This window comes from Petromyzon marinus, chromosome 25 (genome assembly GCF_048934315.1).
Source record: "Petromyzon marinus isolate PM22_M1 ecotype Great Lakes invasive population chromosome 25, UKy_Petmar_22M1.pri1.0, whole genome shotgun sequence".
Classification (NCBI taxonomy): Eukaryota; Metazoa; Chordata; class Hyperoartia; order Petromyzontiformes; family Petromyzontidae; genus Petromyzon; species Petromyzon marinus.
Window position 1 is genome coordinate 1,310,628 of NC_133691.1, and position 24,304 is coordinate 1,334,931.

At 49.8% G+C, this 24,304-nt stretch overlaps 1 protein-coding gene and 1 long non-coding RNA gene across 3 annotated transcripts; one reads left to right on the forward strand and one right to left on the reverse strand.

Annotated features, from left to right (window-relative positions):
- Window positions 1-182: 182 nt before the first annotated feature.
- On the reverse strand, window positions 183-22,013 carry LOC116946005 (protein-glutamine gamma-glutamyltransferase 2-like). Of its 2 annotated transcripts, XM_032960776.2 has the most exons (14): window positions 21,716-21,994; window positions 19,809-19,946; window positions 18,244-18,396; window positions 14,291-14,680; window positions 13,869-13,987; window positions 13,606-13,734; window positions 12,912-13,089; window positions 11,048-11,189; window positions 9,842-9,945; window positions 8,920-9,162; window positions 7,697-7,966; window positions 5,533-5,693; window positions 2,771-2,907; window positions 183-2,233 (listed from the first exon to the last, which is right to left on the reverse strand). In XM_032960776.2, the coding sequence occupies exons 1-14, from the start codon at window positions 21,720-21,722 to the stop codon at window positions 2,086-2,088; spliced, it is 2,319 nt and encodes a 772-aa protein (XP_032816667.2). In that variant the 5' UTR covers window positions 21,723-21,994; the 3' UTR covers window positions 183-2,085. The 2 variants fall into 2 exon arrangements, with proteins under 2 accessions (XP_032816667.2, XP_075925724.1); XM_076069609.1 differs by lacking the exons at window positions 183-2,233; window positions 2,771-2,907; window positions 5,533-5,693 and adding an exon at window positions 6,651-7,590 and having other exon boundaries at window positions 21,716-22,013.
- LOC116946006 (uncharacterized) lies at window positions 19,854-24,004 on the forward strand. Its single transcript, XR_004403407.2, has 2 exons — window positions 19,854-19,972; window positions 20,168-24,004. It is a non-coding gene; the product is annotated as an uncharacterized LOC116946006 (long non-coding RNA).
- Window positions 24,005-24,304: the final 300 nt, after the last annotated feature.

Below are 24,304 nucleotides of genomic sequence, written 5' to 3' on the forward strand. Positions count from 1 at the left end.
CCATTGTTACCAGGCATGTAACCAAGCATCAACATTTCATTTGTAAAAATGTATACTGATTGCTAATTATAAATGTATTGAAATGTCAATCACATTTGATGATGCAGCCAGTGTTGGCAAATGCAGTGCAGGGAACTGTCAAAATGAGACAAAACCAGGAAATGACAGACGAGACAATACAATTGAGACAAAGGGAATTCTTGAATTGAAGGCTGCGCTCACAACAATTATTGACATTCCATTGATTGTAATAATTGTCCCAGCTCTATGGGCGTAAGAGAGAGTATAGCGGAAGCAAGATAATATATTATGCAAATATTATCAGAGCATGGTTGTTTGCATGTGCACCACAAGTACTACTCTGTGTGTGGTTAATGCAGGAACTTGATTCTTTGCAAAAGTTTTCGATTTGGTGTTTGAACAATTTAACATTTGTTTCATTGCCAGAAAGGGTAAAACCTATTCTTATTTTTTCATACTTTGATACGTGCAAAAAAAGGTCCCATTTAGCAGAAGCAAAGTTCACAGCAGCTTTGTTGATAAATGTGATGGCATAAAAAAAAACCCTACGGCTCTCAATGTTGCCTCTGTGCTAACCTGATGGATGGTAAAATGGGAGCGAGTTTTGGCGTCAAATCCAGACCGACAGTTACCAGCCCCCTGCCTCTTGGAGACAGTCGGAATACTAGCGGCACTCGCTTTACCTTTGTTAAGTTTGAATTAAAAAAAGTGGGCTCGGGCCAGGGCACATCGTGCGAAGGAATTGATGGGACGACAGGAACAGTAATGATGATGAAGTGGCAGCCGAGCAATGGAGATGGAACGCGTCGGAGCGAACGTCCAACGCGGAGACGGAGCGACAAAATCGGCTCGCATGCACACGTGGTGGGCGGAGCGTCGCACCGCGGGACCGCGAGGGAATGGCGCCGACTTGGGGAGGCCTTCATCCAACAGTGGATCGATCGTGGCTGCTGGTGACGGATGACCAAGAGCGCACTATGGTCATCATCGGTGGCACGTGCGCGTCGCCAGGGGTCAAGAGAAGAGTGGTTGGTGGAGCTGTCTGTGTAAGCGCCTGGGCCTGCACACATTGCGCCCTTCTCCATTACCCGAAGTGCCACGTCAACACCGGCTCCCGGTACTTTACGTGAAAAAGTAATGTCTGTAGGGCGAGAGCCTTCGATGTTTTGTTTCACTCTGCCCCTTCCTCTAGCGCGAGCACAATGTTGCGTGTTTTTAAATCGGGATAAAAACTAAAAATGGAAACACAACGTACATACCAAGTGCATGTGGGGCATGCCTACATGGACAAGATATTTGCATTAAATCAGTCCCTTGACGCAATGCACGAGCCAAAAACACGGCGAGACAAGTTGCCTCCTTTTTTTGCAAGTGACGCCTAAGGAAGTTACGAATTAAATGCGCTCTGGAACGCGACGTTTCTTTCCCCGTGTCTTCAATAACGAGCCATTGTTATGGAGCGCTCGAGTGGTGCAGGGGTCAGAACAAATGAGCCAGCACCGCCGAGATCATGGATTACAGAATGTGCGGGCTGCTATCAATTCACAAAAAAAAAGTAGAACGAGCTTTTCACTGACGGTTGCGACTCATTGGCTGTACGCATAAAAATAATTCGCCTTTTTTTTCCCACACTTTATTTGCCTATTTGCCTACTTTCGGCTGAGAATTACAAACATCGGTTTGGCCGACCTGCCTTGCGAGAAAACAATCGTTGCAACGGGGCAAGTGGGGCAAACGACATCCGCTGTGTATGGATAACAGGTCACTCGAAGGAGTGGTTCTGTGAAACACTTCCATGCGCTCTCTCACCATCCTAAGTGTCACGCAGCAGAGCTTACGTGTTTCGGTACCACCTCTCTCTAACACTTCTGCAATTGTTTAGGAAAGAGATGATTTGTGTTCGCCATCATTGTCAACACATGGCCTGGAATCTTCTCCAGGTTGTCTGCAGAGCCCGGAGGCTGCACATTTATTGTGCTATTGTTGCAAAGTCTCGGAAGCACACTGTATATAAGCAAAGCATTTGTTCTGGTGGAAAAGTGGGGGGGGGGGGGGGGGACGACGTCATGGCCGCACTATGACCCTCTTGCTCTCGTGGGCGTCCCTGATGCGGTCGCTGTTGAACACGACCGAGAGCAGAAACGTTCCCGGTCGGCTGGGTGCCAACTCCGCCGTCACGGTGAGCGTCTCTCCAGGACCGATCTCGGCAGCTCTGTCGGAAGCCGGGCACGGGAAGAAGACAATCAGAACTGTGCTTGTGTAGCTCTCATCGCGGTTTTTATTTATGTATTACAGCCATGCAATACAGCTGTCTGATGCGTTTTCGGGTGGCACTGTGTCCGACGTTTTGCTCCGCGTGCCGGGAGCTTCTTAGGGAACGGATTTGAGCAGCTCCATTCACTTTCAACTCACAAGTGAGCAGTTCTGTTAACTCTGAGCCTCGATGAGTGGGAAGAAAGAGTAAGCTGGTCAATTCAGGTCCTAAAGAAGCTACCAGCGCGTGGAGCGAAACGTCAAGACATCACGATTCATAACCTACGTATAACATTAAAGTAAAGGACAACGTATTGATCAACATGCGGTAGAACCAAAAAATAAACCTCGGGAGAGCTGTACAACACAACCGTAAAAGCCTACGTGGTGGTTGAACTGTGTTGCGTTAAAGCAGCTTTGCGATGCTGTATTATTCAGTATTGCAGCTTTGTGGATTTGAAAATAGGAGACGGATGAAAGGAATATCAAAACTTACGGCTCTGGGATTTTCTGCAGACTTGTGAGCCCTTCGCCGTCTATAGAAAAGACGGAGTGGATAAGCTTGGAAGGCAAAGGGTTTGTGAAGGAGATTCTGGCCTTTATCTTCCGATTTTGTCTCGGTTCGCCCACAATCTGCAAGAGAATGAAACAAACCCATTACACCGGATTCAATCAGGAAATCTCCTCCAGCCTTTGTGCAGACAGCGCATGCATTGCTTACCAAGAAACTCCTGCAGACTATGCACAAATGGTTACAGAGGAATGGGGGAATTCATTAACACCGGTGACCAATATCTTAGAAACAAACAAAAATACACCGTACCGCTAATTAACATGTCGCTGAATTGAATACTTTGCGAGAGAGGATCTCTCTATGCTTCATTGGCCTCAAACAGCAGGTGGGGGAACCAACAACCGCACACAAGTGTTGCATTTGCACTTCTAACAGCGGTAGCAATTCCGGCGACTTTCTGCTTTGGAGCAGCTTTTGCCTTTGATACAAAGGATCGCTCGCTTCCATCAGCGGCCACATGCCAGGCTCCCCACGGCGGAGTGTGCGCCGGCAACGTGTCGCACAGCGCAGAGCCAGCCTGCTTGATGGAGTTGCGTATTCAAAGGCACGATTCTAAGCAATGGCTCTCTGTGTTCCAGTGCACTGGGCAAACTTAGGCACCGCTACTGCATGTGTATGTGTGCGTGTGGTGTGGGGAGCCGTAGTGGTTAGCGCGCTGCATTATGAACATGGTGACCCGGGTTCGATTCCCGCTCACGGCCAACACCGGTGACGATTATCTGAACCGGTCCTGGGCCTCCCCTAGGTCGACTCGGCCTCAAATGAGTACCTGGTGCGATGTGTAAACATCGCCATGAGAGACAAAAGCGGTCGGGCGTGGTGTTGCCACCCACACCCTAGTGTGCTGTGCCGGCCTTCATAGGTGCTCGCTTACAGCACTTACCCCAACAGTCTGTTACAGCACTTGCCCCAACAGTCTGTTACAGGCTACACAGGGGATCTTTGTCTTGTCTTTGCCATATTAATATAGGAACTAAAATATAATGACCCTCAAGTGTCGCCTTATATAGATTCTTGCGGCAAGTTCTGCTAAGTGAGCACCGATTAAAGCTAGCTCGACTCGCTAAATGGTGGTATTGCCTGGACCGCCAATGTCCACAGCTGCCTTTGTCTCCCCACTGCTTCTGTTTACACACTGGCAAGGATAATCAATTTTCAGAGCAGAAACTGACAAATTTAATTTAAAATGACTGACATACGATGGTACTTTGTGGTAACCAGGCGTAGACCGTCAACTCCAATTTAACCTAAGGTGGCTGAAACCCAGATTCGAAGCAAGCATCTGTGCAGTGCTGGCTCCGTGATCTGCCACGGTACTGTCTGTTTTACACGTAGCCTTTCGCGACCAACTCGCTTCATCAGGCGACAGCCACACATCTGGCTGTCGCCTGATGAAGCTAGTTGTAATTACTGGCGAAACGTCGTACTCAGATTGTAAATGTTGTGGATTTGCTCTCCAAAACACCAGTGTGCTGTACTCGTGACGAATTGGCATGTTCTGTTTACGTGACAAACCTTTACCAATTGTTTGTGTCGGGTGGTGGCGGGTTTAACGACACATTTTTATTAACGCGATCTAATCCAAGAGACCTGTATTATGGACGGTACTATCTCCCCGCGCCACCCAGATAATTGTACATTGTAAACCAATTGTACATTGTCAGCCACCTACAGTCTACCAACTGTGCGCTAATCGATGGGTGTCGCGGAAAAAAAACGTGAACTTTTATATATTAAGATATATGTTGCATACATGAAGATAACCGGAGGTAACTTCATGACAGTAATTTTCAGTCAACTTTTGGTGGTTATCGTTACATCTCCCCACAGATGCTTGGACAATGAACAAAATAATTTGCTTTTTCATCCACAGTCTCCTTACTTGCCAGACATTGAGACTTTGTGGGTTAAAGCTTTGAGGAAACCCTCCATTCTACAATTGTACAATTTTAATGCATTGTACAATTTCCATACATTATACAATTATAATACATGCACAATTTGCATACATTGCCAGAGACCCAGGCAGGTCATTCATCAGTCAAGGCCGCTGCAGCAAGAGTGCCCTCTAGTTGCCCAGCTCTCTGACTCCTGTGGTAGCAACGTTTGCGACTTTTGTTGCGATATTCAATCACCCGTTTTGGTTCCCTTAGAGTGCCAACATTTCGTAAAAGTGAATAGTGATAAATTTAGCCACAAATTTAATGATTCAAGGATTGTATTAAGGATCCTGGACTAGTTTACTTTTGTGCCCGACCTCATCATCACATCTTGAAAGCCAAGTTGGGTCAGGTCTGAATCGTGCTCAGATGGGTGACCGTCGTGCGTAAGAGACGCGTGTAATTGGCATTTCGGGCATGGTATGACCTCCCCCACCTCCACTTTCACCAACCCACTCAGGAGTCTAACAAAGTATGGCCAGATATCCCTAATGGCTTACAAGGTAGACTCACAGAAAGGGCTGTGTGGCTGTAGATGTACAAAGTGTCCAATGACAATTTTGACGACCTGAGAAGGTCAAAGGTCGAAGCCTACCGCCGTTTTTCCCGCTTTCAGGAGCTGGCAACAACCAGCCACCGTTGTTGACTACGCGATGGCGACATTACCACGGCGTTCGTGCCAGACTAGGTGCACTTCGACTGCCCGCCGCTTACGCGGACGTCTGCGCGGGGTCAGGCCCTCACCGTCACGGTGATGCGGGGCCTCTTGAGTGTGATGTTCCTCTCCATGATGACGAGCTGCCCTGACGAGGGCTCCTCCAGCAGGGACGTCACTCGCAGCAGGTTCTGGTCCGTCAGGTGCTCTCCGTAGTCTCTGTACTTCACACGCAGGGTTTCGCGTGCGGCTGCGCGGCAACAGGGGCCAGCAGACAAGCTCAGGAGGCGTGCGGGCACAGCACGTTAACGATGCTGGGCGCGGCACATTAACAATGCAGGGCGCGGCACGTTAACGATGCTGGGCGTGGCACATTAACGATGCTGGGCGCGGCACGTTAACGATGCAGGGCGCGGCACATTAACGATGCAGGGCGCGGCACATTAATGATGCAGGGCGCGGCACGTTAACGATGCAGGGCGCGGCACGTTAACGATGCAGGGCGCGGCACATTAACGATGCAGGGTCGCGGCACGTTAACGATGCAGGGCGCGGCACGTTAACGATGCAGGGCGCGGCACATTAACGATGCAGGGCGCAGCACATTAACGATGCAGTGCGCAGCACGTTAACGATGCAGGGTGCAGAACGTTAACGATGCTGGGCGCGGCACATTAACGATGCAGGGCGCGGCACATTAACGATGCAGGGCGCAGCACATTAACGATGCAGGGCGCGGCACGTTAACGATGCAGGGCGCAGCACATTAACGATGCAGGGCGCAGCACGTTAACGATGCTGGGCGCAGCACATTAACGATGCAGGGCGCGGCACGTTAACGATGCTGGGCGCGGCACGTTAACGATGCAGGGCGCGGCACGTTAACGATGCAGGGCGCAGCACGTTAACAATGCAGGGCGTGGTACGTCAGGGAATGACGGCGAAAGCGATGCCAACCCAATCGCGACACGCCCTGCATGCAAAAATTAAGCTGTTGCAGAATGGGTTTTACCCATGTAATGTTGGGAAGGTTTATTCGTTTGAATGTATTCTGTGTAGGCCAGGTGATAACTCGAGTAGCCAGAATGTATGTATGTTGGACTTGTTTCACACCGTACGTAGCCAATCATGCTAATCGGAGGTCTCATTTACAAGAGTGACCTGGGGTGTTAAATCTGCCAGTAGGGGGCGATGGTTGATCTCCATGACGTCTCTGTCACGGGAGTCACGTGACCATGCTTCACCATGCTGCTCGGTGTGGCTTGGTGAAGAGGGCCCAGAGACTAGTTTAGATTTCGTTCACGCCACTGATGTTAGCCACAGCTGGGAATTGAACTTGGGTGGCTGGGTTAATAATGTGGTGCTCTGACCACTGCCGCCACCCTTAACACTACCTTAGTCTATTTAGATAACTATAACAAAGCATCTTTCTGCACGTCATGTCTTGACTGGTATACGTAATTTAAATAGTCTGTTCGTTAATTTCAAAAGTGACTATTGTGGGTCCTCTGCACATTGCATTGTTCAGATATTTTTAACATTTGGGCAATGATGTAACATCTATGATCTTACATACCTGTATACGTGATGTGTTTGTACGTTAATCCACGAACAAGTGTTCACGTACAAACTCTTAATGTGCAATGACTCAGGACGAGGTGCTGGGATTTTTAGCTGGACTCTGACCCACAAAGAAGGAGTTTTTCTAAGAGCCTCGGTCTACTCAGAAACTGTGAAAGATTACATTGACCAACAAGGATAACAGCCCATAGCAGGTGAAATTAAAACTTTCAGAAGCCTTTCAACAATATCGTACAAAGACCATGTTTGCAAAAGTATCTGTGGCGAGAATGAAGGCAAGAGGTGAAAGCGAACTTTTATAAGTAATCAAGTGCGCGTGTGACGAGCACGAGCGGTGACAGGCGGGGGAGGATAAGCAGCAGAAGGATCAAGAGGACGAGGCAGAGCTGGGCAAGCGACATCAAAGAACAGAGCGAGGGGTGGACACGCCGGGGAAGAACAACTCCGCAGGCAGCAGCGACGCAGTGAGCCGGCGATGGCAGGGGCAGACGAGCCCCGGCGGTTACGGCGACGACGCAGAAGAACAGGACGAGAATGTGAGCTTGACAAAGCGGAGGACGATGAAGCTGCAGCAGAAGCATTGAAGAAGTCGAAGAACAAGGGGAAACATGGGGAGCAGAAGAAGACCGCGAGACGGAGGTGCTAAAGGAGACGCGGGAGGCGACGACTCACTCTGTCCGGCCGGCACGGTGACGCTGCAGGAGCGTGCGCCGCACTCGGCCCCGCACTGGCCCGTGTAGGTGAGCGCCGCGGCCGCCGAGGTGAGCGTGAGCGTGAGGTCGCGCCCCGAGCGGTTGCGCACCACCGTGTGCGCGTCCACGTTGCTGCCCACGAAGGCCGAGGCGCTGAGCTTGATGAGCGCCTCGAGGTCGCGCAGCACCACGGCGGCGTCGCGCGCCCCGCGCCCCGCGCGCTCAAACGCCTCGCGCTCCTCCGCCGAGCCTGCGCGTCGACCCCCGCCGTGCCGCCGAGGAGAGGACGCGCAGCGTGAGCGCGGCCTCGTGCCCATTTACCAGATTCGCCAGAATTCACGACACACGTTTTGATTCCTCCTCTCCACCTGCCCCCCCCCCCCCCCCACCTCTGTATTTCAAAGCAAATGTTTGGAGGGGTGAATTATAATCCTGCTGGGGTAGGTGTGTGTGTTTGTGTGTGCAGTGTAGCGGTTCGCGCTACGAATCCAGAAACCAGGGTTCGATTCCCGCTCACGGGCAACACCGGTGACGATTATCGGAACTGGTCCTGGGCCTCCCCTAGGTTGACTCAGCCTCAAATGTGTACCTAGAGTGGTGTGTAAACATCACCACAAGGGAGACAAAGGCGGCCCGGCGTGGTACTGCCCACCCACCCCCTTGTGAGCCGTGCCAGCCTCCATAGGTGCTCGCTAACAGCACTTGCCCCAACAATCGTTTCAGGCTATAGGGGGATGTTTGTCTTTGTGTGTGAACAGATTTGTATTATTTCGTGTTTCAGAACCTTTTAAACCCGGTCCTCGAGTACAGCCAATTGATTGGCTCGGCCTGGTCACCAATCTTTCTATCTTTCGTATGACCAATAACTACACCCTAAAAAATACACGTTTAAATTCGGTTCTGTACTTTAATTTGGCTGAAGTCTGTCTGAGAATTAAAAAAATATTGGTTTAACTTCTCAGACGACGAGCATTGCTCTCAGTCGAAGAGCGGTTGGAAATTAGTGGCCCCCTCCTGTGTTGACCACAGGTCAGAGGTAGCTCTGTGATATCCGCTTCCCTGGGCCATTCTCTTAGCGTGAAGGGTCACACTCCTCCGCTCGAGTTCCAAACAGATGGTCACATCTCATGCGGTAAAACTTCTTCGTAATAGATAAGGAAAAAACATCGGCGACCGTCGTGATTGAGCAACCGTGCGGCTGACCCTCGGGGTGCTTGTAGAGGTGCGTGATGTCTTCCCGCTCGTCCGAGCCCACATGCTTGGTGCTGATGTTCTGCCCCACAAAGCCCGTGAAGCAGTTCGCGCGCCGCTTCTCTCCGCCGGCCGTCACCACCCAGTTCACGACGTCGGCGTTGACCTCGGCGAACACGAACGCCGCCTCGTAGGGGTGCCTCACCTCCCCGTCCCTCACCGCCACCACGGGGGCCGGCCCCACACAGAACACGCCTGCACAACGCCACGCACATGTGCCACCGGATCGCCGTCATCATCAGCAGCAGCCATGAGCATTCCACTGCTGGATGAAGGTCTCCCCATCTCTCATGGCCCGGTGATGCACCGATCCGTTTAGCCACCTGCACGCTTTTCACAAGAGCGGTCCGCTCCTCCGGCTGCCAAACCGACGGAAGTCTTAACCACTGGCTGTCATCCCTTCTCGTGACCTGTTCTGTTCAAGCCCCACTTACTATTCATGAAATGACATACAATTGGGAACATGGCCTCGACGTGTTTCATGATCGCTCCTCTTCGCCGCAAATATTTGCAATCGTCTTTATCTTTTTCTGACTTCATTTTAAACATCCTTATTCTGCGTCACTGCGGCCTGGGCTGATCATCTTACCTGGCACTTTACGGGGGGGGGGGGACAAAAACCGCACATCGCAGGCGCAGCGAAGTGGTGGGGGGTCACGGCTCACCAGCTCGCCACGCGGCCAGGCTTCGCTATCACGGGCTGCAACGCTGCAGGGGGTCGTGACAACAAGATGAGCTGCGAGTGCATCGGTGAGGGCTGGCCGTTGGCTTACGAGGCATGGCCAAAGTCAAGCGAGTAACGTGCTGTGCGGGGGGGGGTGGGGGTTTGGTCGTACCCGACCAGATGAAGGCCCCCCCCCTGCCTTGCGCTCACCGTTGCTGCGCTCCTGCGGTGTGGGGTCGATCACCTGCCAGCCGTCGTTCCCCGGCGGGAGGTCGGGCCGCGCCATCCAGCTCTCCACCCAGCAGTGGAAGTTCCTGGGGAACGAGGAAACGCGCCACACTCAAACGGTGGCGTCGGCTCGACGGGACGCGAGGATAACTGGAGCTGTCGCCTTTCACCGTGCATTATCGCCACCGAATTAAAGCATTCCGTTACGGATTATCACTTCGTACGTAAGGGACGCTTTGCTGTTACCAAATCGCTGGGGAGAGCGCTTGATCTCGTCAGAGCTCAGAAGCAAAGCAGGATGGAGGCTGATGGGTGACCACTGTGTGTGTCAGCTTGTCACGGGGCTCTCTGTCGGCCCTCGGACTTCAATAATGCGTACCGACCCAGGCGGTGAAGTATAGTCAAACAGCCCTATGACCCACGTGGCATGAAAAGGCCTTCATCCAGCAATGGAGTAACGAAAAGACTGTACATGAATTACCGTATGAAGTTACATTATTCTAACGATGTCTATCAATGCCTCCCCTTCCGTAATTATCCATCATCGCACAATAAAGGTTTTTGGGTTAGATCGCGTAAATATAAAGTGCCGTTAACCCACCACCACCCGACACAAACATTTAGTAATGTTTGTCAAGTTAACACAATGTACCAATCAGCTATTACTTGAGGACAATGGTGTGATGGCGAGTAAACATTTACAAGTGAGAACGACGTTTTGCTCCTTCGTTCACTCCTTTGGGGCTTTACTCGCCATCACACCGATGTGCTGAAGTAGTAACTAACGGACACATTTTGTTCACATGACAAGCCTTACTAATTGATTGTGTCGGGTGTATGTGTGTGTTGAACTTCTTTCGCACCGTACGTAGCCAACTGTGCTAATCGGAGGTGGCGGTCAGTTAACGACACGTTTTATTTACGCGATCTAACCCACAAACCTCTATTGTGAATAACACCGGTCACGACAGCCCACGTGTTAAATCCATTCCCACCCCTCTTCGCCAAGCCCAGCCGCGTCGATCTCGGGCTTTTGCTTGCGGGATTTATGCCCCCCCCCAATCCGCCCTTCTTGTCCCGTGACCGGTGCTACGTCGCGGGCTCGCGTTGAGTTGGAAACAAACCAACAAAAAATCCATCGTCGCGTCGCAGCAGCAGCAGCGGCGGAGAGAGGAAGGGGGTGCTCACCACACCGAGTCATTGCGTCCCTTCAGCACCTGCTGCAGGTCCTCCTCGCGGAAGAAGCGGTCGCAGGCCAGGTTGCCGTCCGTGTCGTGCGCCGACAGGTAGTTGGTTACGCAGCGGCTGGGGATTCCCAGAGCGCGCAGCACTGGGCGGAAACCGGGCAGGGGGCACAGAGACAACGATGTGCGTAGACTTTTATTTTGCAGGCCGTTGGGGCAGCAAGTGCTGTCTGCGAGCAGCTGCGAAGGTCGGCATGAAGCGACAAGGAGGCGGTATGGCCAGCACCATTCCTCGCTGCCTTTTGTCTCTCCGGTGCTGATATTTACACGTTGCCCTCGTTTCTAATTTATGTCCGAGTCAACCTAGGAAAGGCCCAGGACCTGTTCAGACAGTTACCGCTGATGTTAGCCGTGGTCGGGAATTAAACTTTATGATCGCAGTGCGGTAATCTTGACCACACAGGGAAAACAAGACAAAGACGAAAACAAAGTTCCCTTGTGCAGCCTTAACAGACTGTCGGGGGCCAGCGCTGTTAGCGAGCAGCACCTCTGAAGGGCGGCACGGCACACGAGGGGGTGGGTGGCCAGCGCCACGGCCGGCCGCCTTTGTCTCCCGCTTGGCGATCTTTACACATTGCACCAGGTACTCATTTGAGGCTGAGTCGACTGGTTCAGATATTCGGCGCTGGTGTTGGCCGTGAGCGAGTATCGAACTCGGATCGCCGGGTTCGTTGTGGAGCGCGCTAACTGCTGCACTATCCACGGCGCAGAGACACACGTTCACACACAGCGGACACAATATGCATCGAGGAAGTGCATTTATTTTACAAGACTGACCCTGCTGACGAGACCCAGGAGGTCGAAACCAGTGCAGGATTTGCTGGCTTAAACAAATACTACTGGATAATGTTAGACGGATTGACGGGTGGTTGCTTTGCTCTCTCCGTGAGATTCCCGTACCTGTCTGTCCATTAATAATAGGACACTGATTCGCTGGGCTTATTCTAAGGAACTTTTTCCCTGGAAATAATTTATTGCCGAGCGTTGTAAATTAATAGACAGCATAAATGAGTGGCACTTTAAAGTTGTACAGAGTGATGTAGTTCCTTTTTTATACGACGTAAATTTTATGATGTATTATCACTTACATCATTTGTGTAACTGCCACCGTTTGAATTATGACTCCGTGCTATAAAATGTAGAATAAGTACATGGTAATATATTGCTGTCAAATGGAATATCATCATCACCATTGTCCGCAGCAGCTCTATTGCAAGGATTCTTGAACCTCGGAAATTCGATGGCACATTTATATTTCGATGTATTCTATAAAATTTTCTCCCAAGTTTAATGGCGAGGTTGTAAATGAAAGACTGAAAAAAAATGCGGTAATTTTAGAGCGGTGCTTTCATGCGTGAATACAACACGTTTCAATTAACATATACTGCCTCTTTCTTACCCAAAGCGCACTTTTCCGCTCACCCTTTAATAGAGAAGCGTTCACCCCATTTCAGTGAAAGCAATGCGTTTTATTTCTCGTAATTTAGATTTAGTCAAATTGATGGCTGGGCTGAGACTGTAAACTCACTACACTTGAGAACCCGTTATAATCACAAGTGGCTGAAACCTGGAAGCCTTCAATCCAGGATTTCCCCGATGCTCTGACCAGGGGGTCTGCAGCCTCTGGCCCGCGGTGTGGTTTTGACCGACACGAACGGCGAGCAACTCCACGGGCTGCTCGTGACGCCACGCTCGTGAACCCGACGGCCCGCGGAGAGCTACGAGATCCTCGACGTGGCCCACGCTCAAAAACTAGTCGTAGAGCCGTGCGTTAGACCGTGTCCACGGGCGCGTGTCCCGAACGTTACCGGTGCAGGCGGTAGCAGCGAATACCCAGCACTGGCCGTATCGGACCGGCTCAAAGCCGCTGTCGCTCCACTGCCGGAGGATGTTCGCGCTGCCGGCCCAGTGCATGGGGTTTGTGCCGTCCGTGTAGTGCTCGTTCCACCGCCCGTTCAGCACCCCCCGGTCGTCGTTGGAGTTTATCTGCGTGGGGAGGGCGCGCAGGACGGACGGATCAGACGCTCTGTGTGAATCCGTGTGTTAAACTTGAACAGTGGTTCGTGCACGGAGCTTCGAACCGTGCAAATTGAGTTCAATTCCTCCCTATAACTCTACATCAGTGAGAAGTGGTACGTGTGCCTTGCCCTGGGCCTCCACGAGGTTGATTCAACCTTAACCGAGTACCTGGTGCAATATTAAAATAAATACAAGGGACGTTTGTATTTTGTGTTAACTGCCACCCCACTTAATATGCTCGGTCTTGTGGGAAAAACTGTGCCGCGGTTACTGAAAACTCATTGCTTGAGAACTCCTTGTTGTGTTTAGTTCGTTATCCTTCTCCGCACCTGTGATTAGCATGGTCGGCTTCGTACGGTGCGAAAGAAGTTCAACATACATACATCCTGGCCAGTTCACAAAATTAAGTTGAGCACAACGTTAGTTCGTTAAATTGGATTCCATTGCACTTCATCAAAAGCAGCACCGCTGATCGTCGCGTACCATGGCCGACACGACACGGCTCACGTGGATGGGGTCTGCGCGTCTCAGCACGTCCTTCTCCAGGTCGTCCAGTGCCGAGTTGCTGTTGTCCAAAATCTGGAAGCAGATTTCTACCACCCGATCTGCAAACTGTCGACATAACGAGAGGCGCCAGAGGTGAAGCCAAGGCGGAGACAAATCCTGCTGGGAGCGAGCAACAGAACGCAGCACGACGGGCGGAATGTGTGTCGAGGATTGGTGCGGGAGCTGCTGCAAACTGTGACCTGCGAGAAGTCCCACGGGATGGAGTAGATGTAGTCGTTGGAGCCCATGTAGATGAGCCCCTTCTCGTTGAGAACGTATTCGTTCACGCCGATTTCATCCTCCATGTAGACGGCGTCCCCTACCAAAACGGATTCGTCGTTAACGAATCGTTCCCCATGACGTCCCCGAAGTGGCTCCCCCGCCTAAGAATCCGTTTTGCTACTCGGCGAGGCGTTCGTGGGCGACATGCATCGCCGAGTTCAAAACCTGTGTGGGCCACGCCACATTGCAACGTTTCTATTTTGGTTTGCCTTCTTTAAACACACACATCACACCGCCTACTGTTTAAGTAAAATCAAGGTTTTGTTCAAGCAATCGCCAAATGTGGACACAGGAATTCTCTACGGTGGAGCCGGTGACGATGTTTGTTTGGGGGTCGTACCGGGACACCACGGGTTGAACACCATCCAGACCTTGCCCACGGTGAAGCCTGTGATCTGCAGGGGCTCCACGCCGACGATCAGCTCCAGGCTGAGGAGGTACTCCCCCACGATGGCGTCCGCGGGGCTCCTCACGGACAGACGCAGCCGTCCGCCGGCGGGATGGCCCCCCGCTTCGCCACCGCCCATCGCGACCGCCGAGAGGTCGAGAGACAGCGATTGTCGTTCCTCCCACGCCATGGTGCCGGGCTCGGGGACTTCTATCGCTGCTTCTTCCTCTTCCTCCGCCGCCAGCGACTCCACGTCAAGGCTCCAGCCTCCGCCGTCCCCGTTGGCGGCGCCGTTGGAGCTGAGCAGGATCAGAGTCCTGTGGCTCTCCTGTGGGTTTGGGCCTGCGGCACGCGAGGAGCGTTTGATATTAATGGTTAAAGTCTTTGCTTACCATCCTCTAAAAGTGGCTCCAATACAGCTACCTGGAGTGGAGGCCCATCTGCCAGCAGCGGCCTGTGCAAGCAATTGCAGGGCTGCACCGTTGGCTTTATTTACTAGGTTTGGAAGAATTCGAATTTTAAATAGGTTTTTATTGCCTTTGCCTTGTTTTTCTAATTCCATTTCTATGTTTTCCACGTTTTGTGTCTCATATTGTTCCATGCGCCACTCGTTAACTTTAACCTAAATGCAGACATGATGCGATATGAATTAACGATGTCCATTTCACTAAGATGACCGTATTAGTTGCGTTTAAGGTAACACAAAAACACGCAACAGGGGGAGCCACAGTGAGAAGACTTTTCCGTCTCCCACCCGAGACCCAACCATCGCACCACCTGGATTTGGCACTCCTCCTTGAAGACACGGATGTAACCATCATTTGCTAAGAACAGCAACAGTCTTATGCACACACATCCTCCATGAATTGGAAAGTGAAAGACAAGCTACAGTGCCATTGTAGGCATGCAACCCAAACGATTGACCAGATAGTAAACGACACGGTCGCTCTCTTGAAGCCCTCTTGTGGCTGCCAGACACACATTACCATCATTTAGCTCCTGAACATATTGCAATACGCAATAATAGAACCAAACACAATGCATGTATCGTGAGTGTAGGAAGTGATATTAAACAATTAATTGAGGCATTTACACATGCCTTTTCATTGTCCATGAAATTTCAAGTTTGAATGTTTTTTTCATAATCCTCCGTTGGTTAACTTATTTTGGGTACTGGATATTTTTTCTTCTCATTGGGGAACAAAACTTTCCAATGTCCCTAAAATGTCCACTCGTACAAGAGAACCATTGGTAGAGAGGTCTGAAACCTACTTTCTCTACTGCCTCCTACAAGAACCCCATTGCTCGGCAAGTCAGTGGGTCGTGCCCTACATGACTTCACCAACCCTGCCACCTGTGTCGCTGGATTTAAGGCGTGCGTCACTGCTTCCACACCCACAGCAAGATGGGTTTTAAATATCTAAATACATTTCATCCCCCCACGTTTGCGTCCGGATGTGAGCCCACCCTGTATTTGGATACTCGCAAAAAAATGCATAACTGCAAATGTCCAGCCGAATTAGGCATGCTCAATGGATGCATTGTCCCCTTGCTTTGCACGGTGTTGCGACCGTGCATATCAGCTCTGCCAGAAATGTTTATGAGTCACTCTGGCTGCGAGCTAGCGTCACAGTGAAGCCTTGTCTGCCATAAGAGGACTGGTCCGTCACTCCGATAAATTTCCGCTGTTTGTCGACAAGTCGCTGTAACGGGTTGGGAGCGGCAGGGATTTGCCGCCGGTGTTGCAACGTTCGCCATGAAACGGGAGCACCGCTTCAGGAAGAATAAGCGCGGTTTGAGAAAGGTTGCGCAACGCGAGCTTGTGTGTGATTCGTGTTCCTTTAAATACAGCTTGCCTGTTTTCAGTCCCTGCATAACATCTCGGTCATAAAGTATTTATGCTCCCTGCCCTTGGGTAAGTTGTGAGCTGCCTTTATTAACTCGACTTTTCAAACGCTAAGGGTTCCAGATGTTTGGCTCACAAACCGCTCGCCCACCGACCAATGATGGCGAGAGATTTTCCGTGGGACCTGTTTATCTTGGCGTCACTCACACATTCCCTTCAAGTGTCCCGTGTACAGTGTGGCAATACATCTTTCCATTCTGGCACTTGGCCCCATCTCCCTCAAGCAGTCTGTGTCCTGAACAATGTAGGAGAGAGGTGAACCTCAATGTCCAGATTGCCAAGTGTCCGTTTCCAGTAACTCAAAAATTATGCTTGGGCAACAGTGATATAATTCTCAAGGCAGTGACAGTCCACAGTGGCTCCGCTGTGGAGTGAACGCAGAAGGCTCACGTCGGGCAATCATTATCTCGTCTTTATAAGGAGCAGCCCTGCCGAGACGATGTGCCAGGTGGCGTATCTCCACATGGGGATTGGCCAATGCGCGACTCATTTCGAGTGGCGTGTGTCATGCTTGCCATGGCACCCGGTAAAGGGAACGAAATGGGGGCCGATGGCAGCACCCCTCTCGGTCACCCTGCGCCTGGCAGACCTGTGGCCCACAAGCACTGGTACAGTTGCCACCGCCGGCACATTGGATAGCTTTGCAACTGCTCATCCACAGTTCAAACTAAAGCCCTGACACTGATGGCCATTCACATAGTTCGTTTTCATCTGTGAGTTTATTGCGGGGGTGCAGAGGTACAGCGGCGCTGCGACACAAACCCGGTGACCTGAGTCAAATTTTCCGCTGTGGCTAACATCAGTGGCGAGATATATTTGAACCATTTCCGGGCATCGCCTAGGTCGCTTCAGCTTTAATGGAGCACCTGATGCGGTGTGGGAACACCGGCGCTGGAGAGGCAACGGCGGACGGGCGTGGTGCTGGCTACACCAATCCCTTTGTGTGCTCGCTCACGACACTTTCTGCAGAGGTCTCAGTCGGCTACACAGGATTTTTGTTCTTGTGTCAACACTTTGATGACATTAATAGTGAGGGCACTACACAGGCCCAGAAGGGAGCTCAGGTGACACCGTTGAGCATGAGATGGCATGGGAAGGGGGCATAAGATAGCAGGGAAATATGTAAGTAAACACTCATGAATTGGCCAATAACACCTTAATATAGAGACAACCACAGAGCTTGGGAAAAGTTTGTCACGGCCCATCGCGTGGCTGCCTTCCTGCTCATTTGCAGTCCCTCGCGCCTCCAAGTCGCTCTCTGTCTACGAGTGAGTGAATACTGTACGCGGTATAAGTTGAAATGTAATTATCGACATGATGTACTACGTGGTGGTTGTCGACAGGAAGGACTTGCTTCAGTCAGGGGGGGCACTGCTTTGCAGTGTGGGGGCGGATCCTGTCAGGGCCTCTTGTAGTTACTGGCCTAATTTAGTAATAAAATAAATATGAAAACATTAAGTGTTGACGTTATATTTTGATTTAAAGCTTTCGTGACTGCAGGGATTCATATTCTTGGTTCTTTCGGTAAAGTCACGTGACTTTACCGAAAGAACCAAGAATATGTTGTAGTTATGTCAAGTGAATGGAGTATGGATAAAGTGAATTACGTATCTATGTACGTATGGGTATAAGCGGGCAAAAATGACTACTCGTATCATAACCGTATGTGGGGATAGCGAATTTAGTGATGGTAATAATGAATAAAGTATGGGTACGGTGAGCAAGGGATGTTACATCAATTGGTAGATATCGTAAATAAAGCGTGTGTATTGCAGATAAACTGAGTAAATGAACGATTTATGGGATTAATGAATTAGTACGGGTAAAGTGAATCACCGGTAATTACAGTAAAGTGTGGGTATAGTGGATTAAGTGGTAGGTAAATTTAATTAAGTGGTTGGTATATTAAATGATTTATGGGTATAATTAAACAAGTATGAGTATAGCAAAAGAAGTGTGGCTACAGTGAAGAAAGTGGCGGGCGCAGTGGACGTCATACCCAAGCGCAGGGACAGGCTCAGCTCATCACGGTCAGGCTCAAAGCGATAGGAGTCGCCCAGGTGGACATCGATGATAAACGGACGACCCCGGCGGGCGAGCAGGGATGAGCGACTCTTTGATGGCGAGCTCGCCAGGCCCCCGCCACCCCCTCCTGCCGACGCAAGACCAACTTAACGTGAAAAAACAGATATATACACACAACAACAATAACGACAACAACCGCCGTTCACCACTAAATGGCCACGATGCTTGTGCCATGCTAGGTGCACTTTGAGGCCATCAGGTGAAGAGGCGAAGGCCCGCTGGTAGGAGGTCATGGAACAGACCCAGCAGGTGCCATGGGTTGACTAACCGAGATGACTGCCAGATGCACCGCCTGTCCTCCACACTGCGCCAACTCTCTCTTCGCCCGGAGCGTCACTCGTCGTGAGCATTGCTCCTCTGCCCTCCAAACTCCGACCCCCGTACGGTCTTTTTGTCAATACGCTGCTGGATGAGGGCATCCCCACAGAGTGTTGGACAGTGGAGTTGTTTGACCTTACTTCACCTAACTGGTCGGTGGGAGTTAGTGGGATATAAATGAGCCCAAAACCGATTCGTATATCGCCACCGATGTTAGCCATGGCCTGGAATGGAACTGAGGAAACTAGGTTCATTGCACATTGCACTAACCAATGCATCACCTTCCCAGCCCTTATTCATGCTAATATTGCGTACATATACTGCACTTCAAATTAAAACGAAATTGTTTCGTATAAGGGAGGGCAAGCTGTTGTCTTAGCAACAGTAAAATGGAGACGAATATTATGAATGCACAAAATCATTATGGAAGATGGAAATTTGGCTACTTCAATGCTTGGCTCAGCCTTCAGATCACATAAACCCCCTTGTGGTTTGGTTTGCATGAAAAACAACTTTAATGGAACATTGAGGACAAAACATGGAAGGGGTTGAAATGATTCAGTGAATTCAATTAACAGTGGGAGGATGTTTCTTTTTTCCTGATTTGAATTCTGTCGGACCCCATGGACTCTTATCGGCCTCTGAAAATAAACTCAATTGGGGAAGTTGGGGGAGGGATGTGGTGGCCACGCGCGTTCCATTGTTGCTGATAATCAGCGCTTTGCAGGGACTCCAAGAGACGCCCCTCACAGACTTTTGTTTTCCATTATCGTCCACGCGTGCGTGTGGGTGAGTGTCTGGGTGAGTGTGGGAGAGAGGACTGTGGCGAGGTTTTTCATGCACTTCGCTTTGAACCCAGTGACCCCAATTTGATTGCCGAACGCGGCTAACATCAGTGGTGATGATCTGAACCGGGCCTGTGCCTCCCGTGGGTCGACCCAAGCCTCAAATGAGCACCTGCTTCACAGTGCATAAACATCCGAGAGGGGCAGACGAAGGCGGTCGGGCGTGGTGCCGACTCCACCCACCCCTTGTGCTCAATTCCAGCCTCTTAGCGGGTGCCTTGTAATTGCACTCGACCCAAACAGTAAGGCTCACCACACGGGCGGTGCGATCGGTGTGTTTGTGCGGTACTGTGTTCATGTGAAGCGCTCTCCCGACCTTGCAGCTTGCACAGCCAGCGATTCACTTGGTCCGCAGTGCAGTGACCCAAGATGTGCGACTCCAGTAGCTCGGGGTGAGTCTCCAAGAAGTCGAGCACCGTGGACTCGCTGGGACTCGTGCGATGATGGCCTGTGCCTGGAGTGGATTAGAGGCGGACCAAGGTCTGTATGAGAAGCATACGTGGATATCTGTTTTAATAGGTTATCCTTGAAGTAGAAAATAGACTGCGAGTCTCAATGGACCCATAATACAGGAATTTGTTGGGGTTAGATCGCGTAACTAGTCTCAATGGGTTATATTAGATTCAACAGCCCTTTTGTCAATCCGCTGCTGAAAGGGCTCGTTGTGGGTTTCAGGGTGGTCCAGGAGCGCTCCAGACATCACTCGTCACTGATGTTAGAACGTGGCCAGGAGCTGAACCTCGGCTCGCCAGGTGTATCGCACAGCGCACCAACCATTGTGCCACTGTCACACCTTAGAGACAATGGTTATCCGTCTGTTTAAACTGGAGGTGACCGCACCACTCATATAGGTCTAACGCTCTTGTATACGGCAAAACAATACGCTGAGGATAATGGATGTTCACATTTCCCGTGTATCATGCTATTTCTAACATCAATTTAGAATAATTAATTAGCATATACCGCTTGTGTTGCGGTCAAAACGTCGTGGGTTTTTTGCTTTTAATTTAGATTTTTGTTTTCTATTTCCGTGACTTTTACTGAAAGAACCAAGAATATAGCATATGCCTGTGTAATGTTTTATGTTTTACTTTACGTGAATGCCATTGGTACGCAGTAAACCATGACGGCTGCAAACATCATTAATTCCAATCTTGAACAAAAACGTGTTAAAATTCTATCACGCGTTTGCAATCTAATGGATAAAATCTGTCTTGAAAGATACTGTTTTTGTTTTTCACAGGGTCAGCGTTTGTCGTGGGATATTTCACAATGTTTGGTTTGCATCCCCATAGGGTTCTGCAATTATGAGCAGCACATACTTTCCGTTACCCGTCACAGTATAACTTTGCCATGGCCAGAGGTTGGTCAATACAGTAATGCAAACACTGTACAGCCCTGTGGAATCACTCTTTGTGTTTAAGAATGTCACATTTAAAGGGTATCATTGGAGCCTATCGCCACTCTACAATGTGACAGTGCAATTAGTGTCGCGATAGGCTGTTGTGTTTGGGACGAAATGTGTGAGCACTTTTAAGAGGAAGACACGGCGCTACGTGAGTTCAAAGATTAAACAAATTAATGTGCACACGTTCATACACCATTTACATTTACAGAACAACATACGCCACGTGCTCTTCATTAATAAAACCCCTGAAACGGAAAGCCAATCATTACACAGCACTGCTCCACGTAACGAGCGCCAAACAATGCACAAGTCTCACAGCGTATCCTGAGGCAGTTGATACATCCGTGAACATTATACTACTATTTAAAACCCATTGTTACTCCTCTACGGTGTCAAGGGTCCCAGGGCCGTAACCGTTACACGTGTTGTTCGGCCATACTTCACCACGCGCGGTCGGCTCTCGGCGGGAGTGTTGATACAGTCGAGTGCTGTGGTGAAATGCACGAAACCACGAGCACCAATTGCTCCACTCCGCAAAGCTGCTGTCATGAACAACACTCAATCCACTGCTGGATCATGAACGGAGGTCTACAGCGTGGTCCAGATATCCTGTGACTCCCAATTGATTGACGCCTGAGATGTTTTGTTTTACTTTGCATACTCATTTCTGTTTTAAATAGACCTTACTTAAAAAAACGTACAAGTTTTAGTAACTTAAATGGGTGGCGAGGTGGGGGGTGTCACGCTACATCTGGACCACACCGTGCGTACAATAATTATGAAGAGTGTTGACAGCAGGCAAACCGGCCACTTACCTTCCATCTTCTGCGCCCGCAAAAACTTTCACTTGGGGTGGGTTCGGTCTGGGACGTTCCCCCTCTCTCTCTCTCTCTTGCAACCTCTCGGAGTCGCAGCCAACTTGCGGCAGGCTATTTATGTGCGACCCACGGACTTGGGAGGGCGGGAGGAGGCAGAGCGAGGAGGGATTTGGGGCGGGCTGCGACGATTCCCAAACGTGAATCACATCACCACGAATGGGTCCACGGCTCGCGACTTCGCAGGAGGAGGAAGCGAGTTTGTTATTCGCGTGGGCGGTGCGGTGAGAATTTCATGGGTTCACTGCCACTCCAAACTTTTGTTGAACTGGAGGGCTTTTTTAAGTTGGGGGGGGGGGGGGGGTGGCGCATTCGGAGACAGGCCCCAAAGGACAGCAGCAGAGAGATGGCAGCAGCATTACAAAATTAAAAGTCCCGAGGCCACGACTGAACATTAAATGGAGGTATTAATAGTATTTAATTAGGAAGGTGTTGTTATTATTATTACGCTTGAGAACCTCGAGTCACATTGCTCGTTTCCCTGTCTTGGCAATTTGTTTTGCAGTCAGGGGGTGATGGTTTAACACGCTGTCGGCTTTCACGACCAATATCATGCATAATACAGGGGTGTTTTGTGGGGTTAGATCGGGTAAATAGAAATGTTTTGTTAAACCCGCCACCACCCGACACAGCCAATTAGTAAGGTTTGTAAACAGAACATGCCAATTTGTTACAAGTACAGCGCACCGGTGTGTTGGAGAGCAAATCCACAACATTTACAATAGTTTTTACAGGGTGATGGTTACTTTGCATATTCCGATTGACTAATGGTCGTGTAATTTTTCAAATTTGACCCTTTTGAGCCATGGCACAATTGCCTCGCATTGCGAGCGACGCCATCGGCATCTCGGACGACGCATCGACTCTCGGCCTTTCGTGGTCGCTAAACCCGCGGTATTAATCAGGGCGGCCGTTGGGGTGGAACCGGGAACCAAACAGCAAGCGGCGAACGCGCGCGAATCACCGCGCCTCTGACCAAGAGCGCGAAGTGACGAGGCTGACGACGACAACAACACAACACAGACTGTTTGGTTGGTTACACCGACGGTGGGGTGCTACTCTACGTGACACATGCGACATGATTTCACAGACCGCGTTTTAGTCATAAGCCTTGGTTTGTTCGACAACTTGTGAAATGTGGCACGTCTCTCTCTCTCTCTGCGTCTGTGTATTTGGCTGGCGGGGCACTGGTGGTGGCTACGCACCCGGCCCGGAATCCTGCCCTGTAGAGGCAGCGATGGTTGGTGTATCACACGCAGATGTTGTGAAACTCCCTTCCAGTGGGGGTCGAGGAAGTACCGTACAGCAAATATGGACGACTCCACCTGTTCCGTCTGTATGGGATAGTGCGTTGCCCCCTCGCTCCGGTTTCATCCCACATGTAAACATTCATTAATTGATTGGTAACACCTGAATGTATAGAGGGCCGCAGAGCTTGGGGGGTTGAGTGTTGGCGCTGACGAATCACGTGGCTGCCTTTCCGGCTTGTCTACGCTTAGCAGCCTCTCTGAGTCTGTCTCTTCGCGAGTGAGCGAATAATGTCCATTAAAGCAGTCTAACGTTTTGTCATTGTAGTTATGAAATGTTGAGAGGCGTCAATTGTATTTCTAACCAATATTATCAAGGCCATCCAATCAGTGAACGGAGTAAATATTAACAGACGTCAGGCCAATGTTCGTTGCACATCGTGGCCCACTTTACCCTCGAGTGCAGAAGCAGGTCAAAATAAAAAAAAAACATCGAGCAATGGATTGTGGAACAGTCTACTCTGCTGTCCACCACGTAGCGTTCTATATCGGAACAATTATATTCTGAATTTAGTAGCGTTTCAGTTAAGCGCATTTTTAATACATTTACATAAGGGACTTTATTGCCACCTCATGGCAATTTTGCGATTAAGTGAGGATGCCAAAAGTATATTTTACTTTAGACTTCTCCAAGACATGTTTTTTTCCCAAAAATGTGTTCAGAATCTCAAAATATTTTATATATTTAACATGTCCCAAAATAACCAAATGGTGGTATTTTTCCATAATAGCCTTCGTGTTAAACGGTGGTATTTTGTAATATTTGAGAAAACTATTAACAGTAGCATTGACAAATGAAAAACTAATTCTAACCTGTCCATTTAAAAAAAAGGCTGATAAATAATGGTTGACTTGAAACCTTCAGCAAACATGTCAGTTCCCCAAATGTCCAAAATAATAAAGGTGAAAGATAATGGTGAAATGTGTGAATATTTTGTCCAACTATTTTTCTAATATACTTTTTCCAAACTGAAAATGTGCACCAAATATACATAAAACTTACCAAAAAAGCTGAAAATGGTAACATGTCGACCATTTAATTCTATTTGACATACTAACATATTTTTTAATGGTTCATTTTTTCTTCTTTGGTTCTTTCGGTAAAGTCACGTAGAATGAGAATAAAATAATAAATTGATAAAATAAAATCAAGCGACGAGACTGTCTGGAGGACATCGCTGGAGTGAAAAAAAAGGTCGTGATCTGAGCGTGGCTTTTTCAC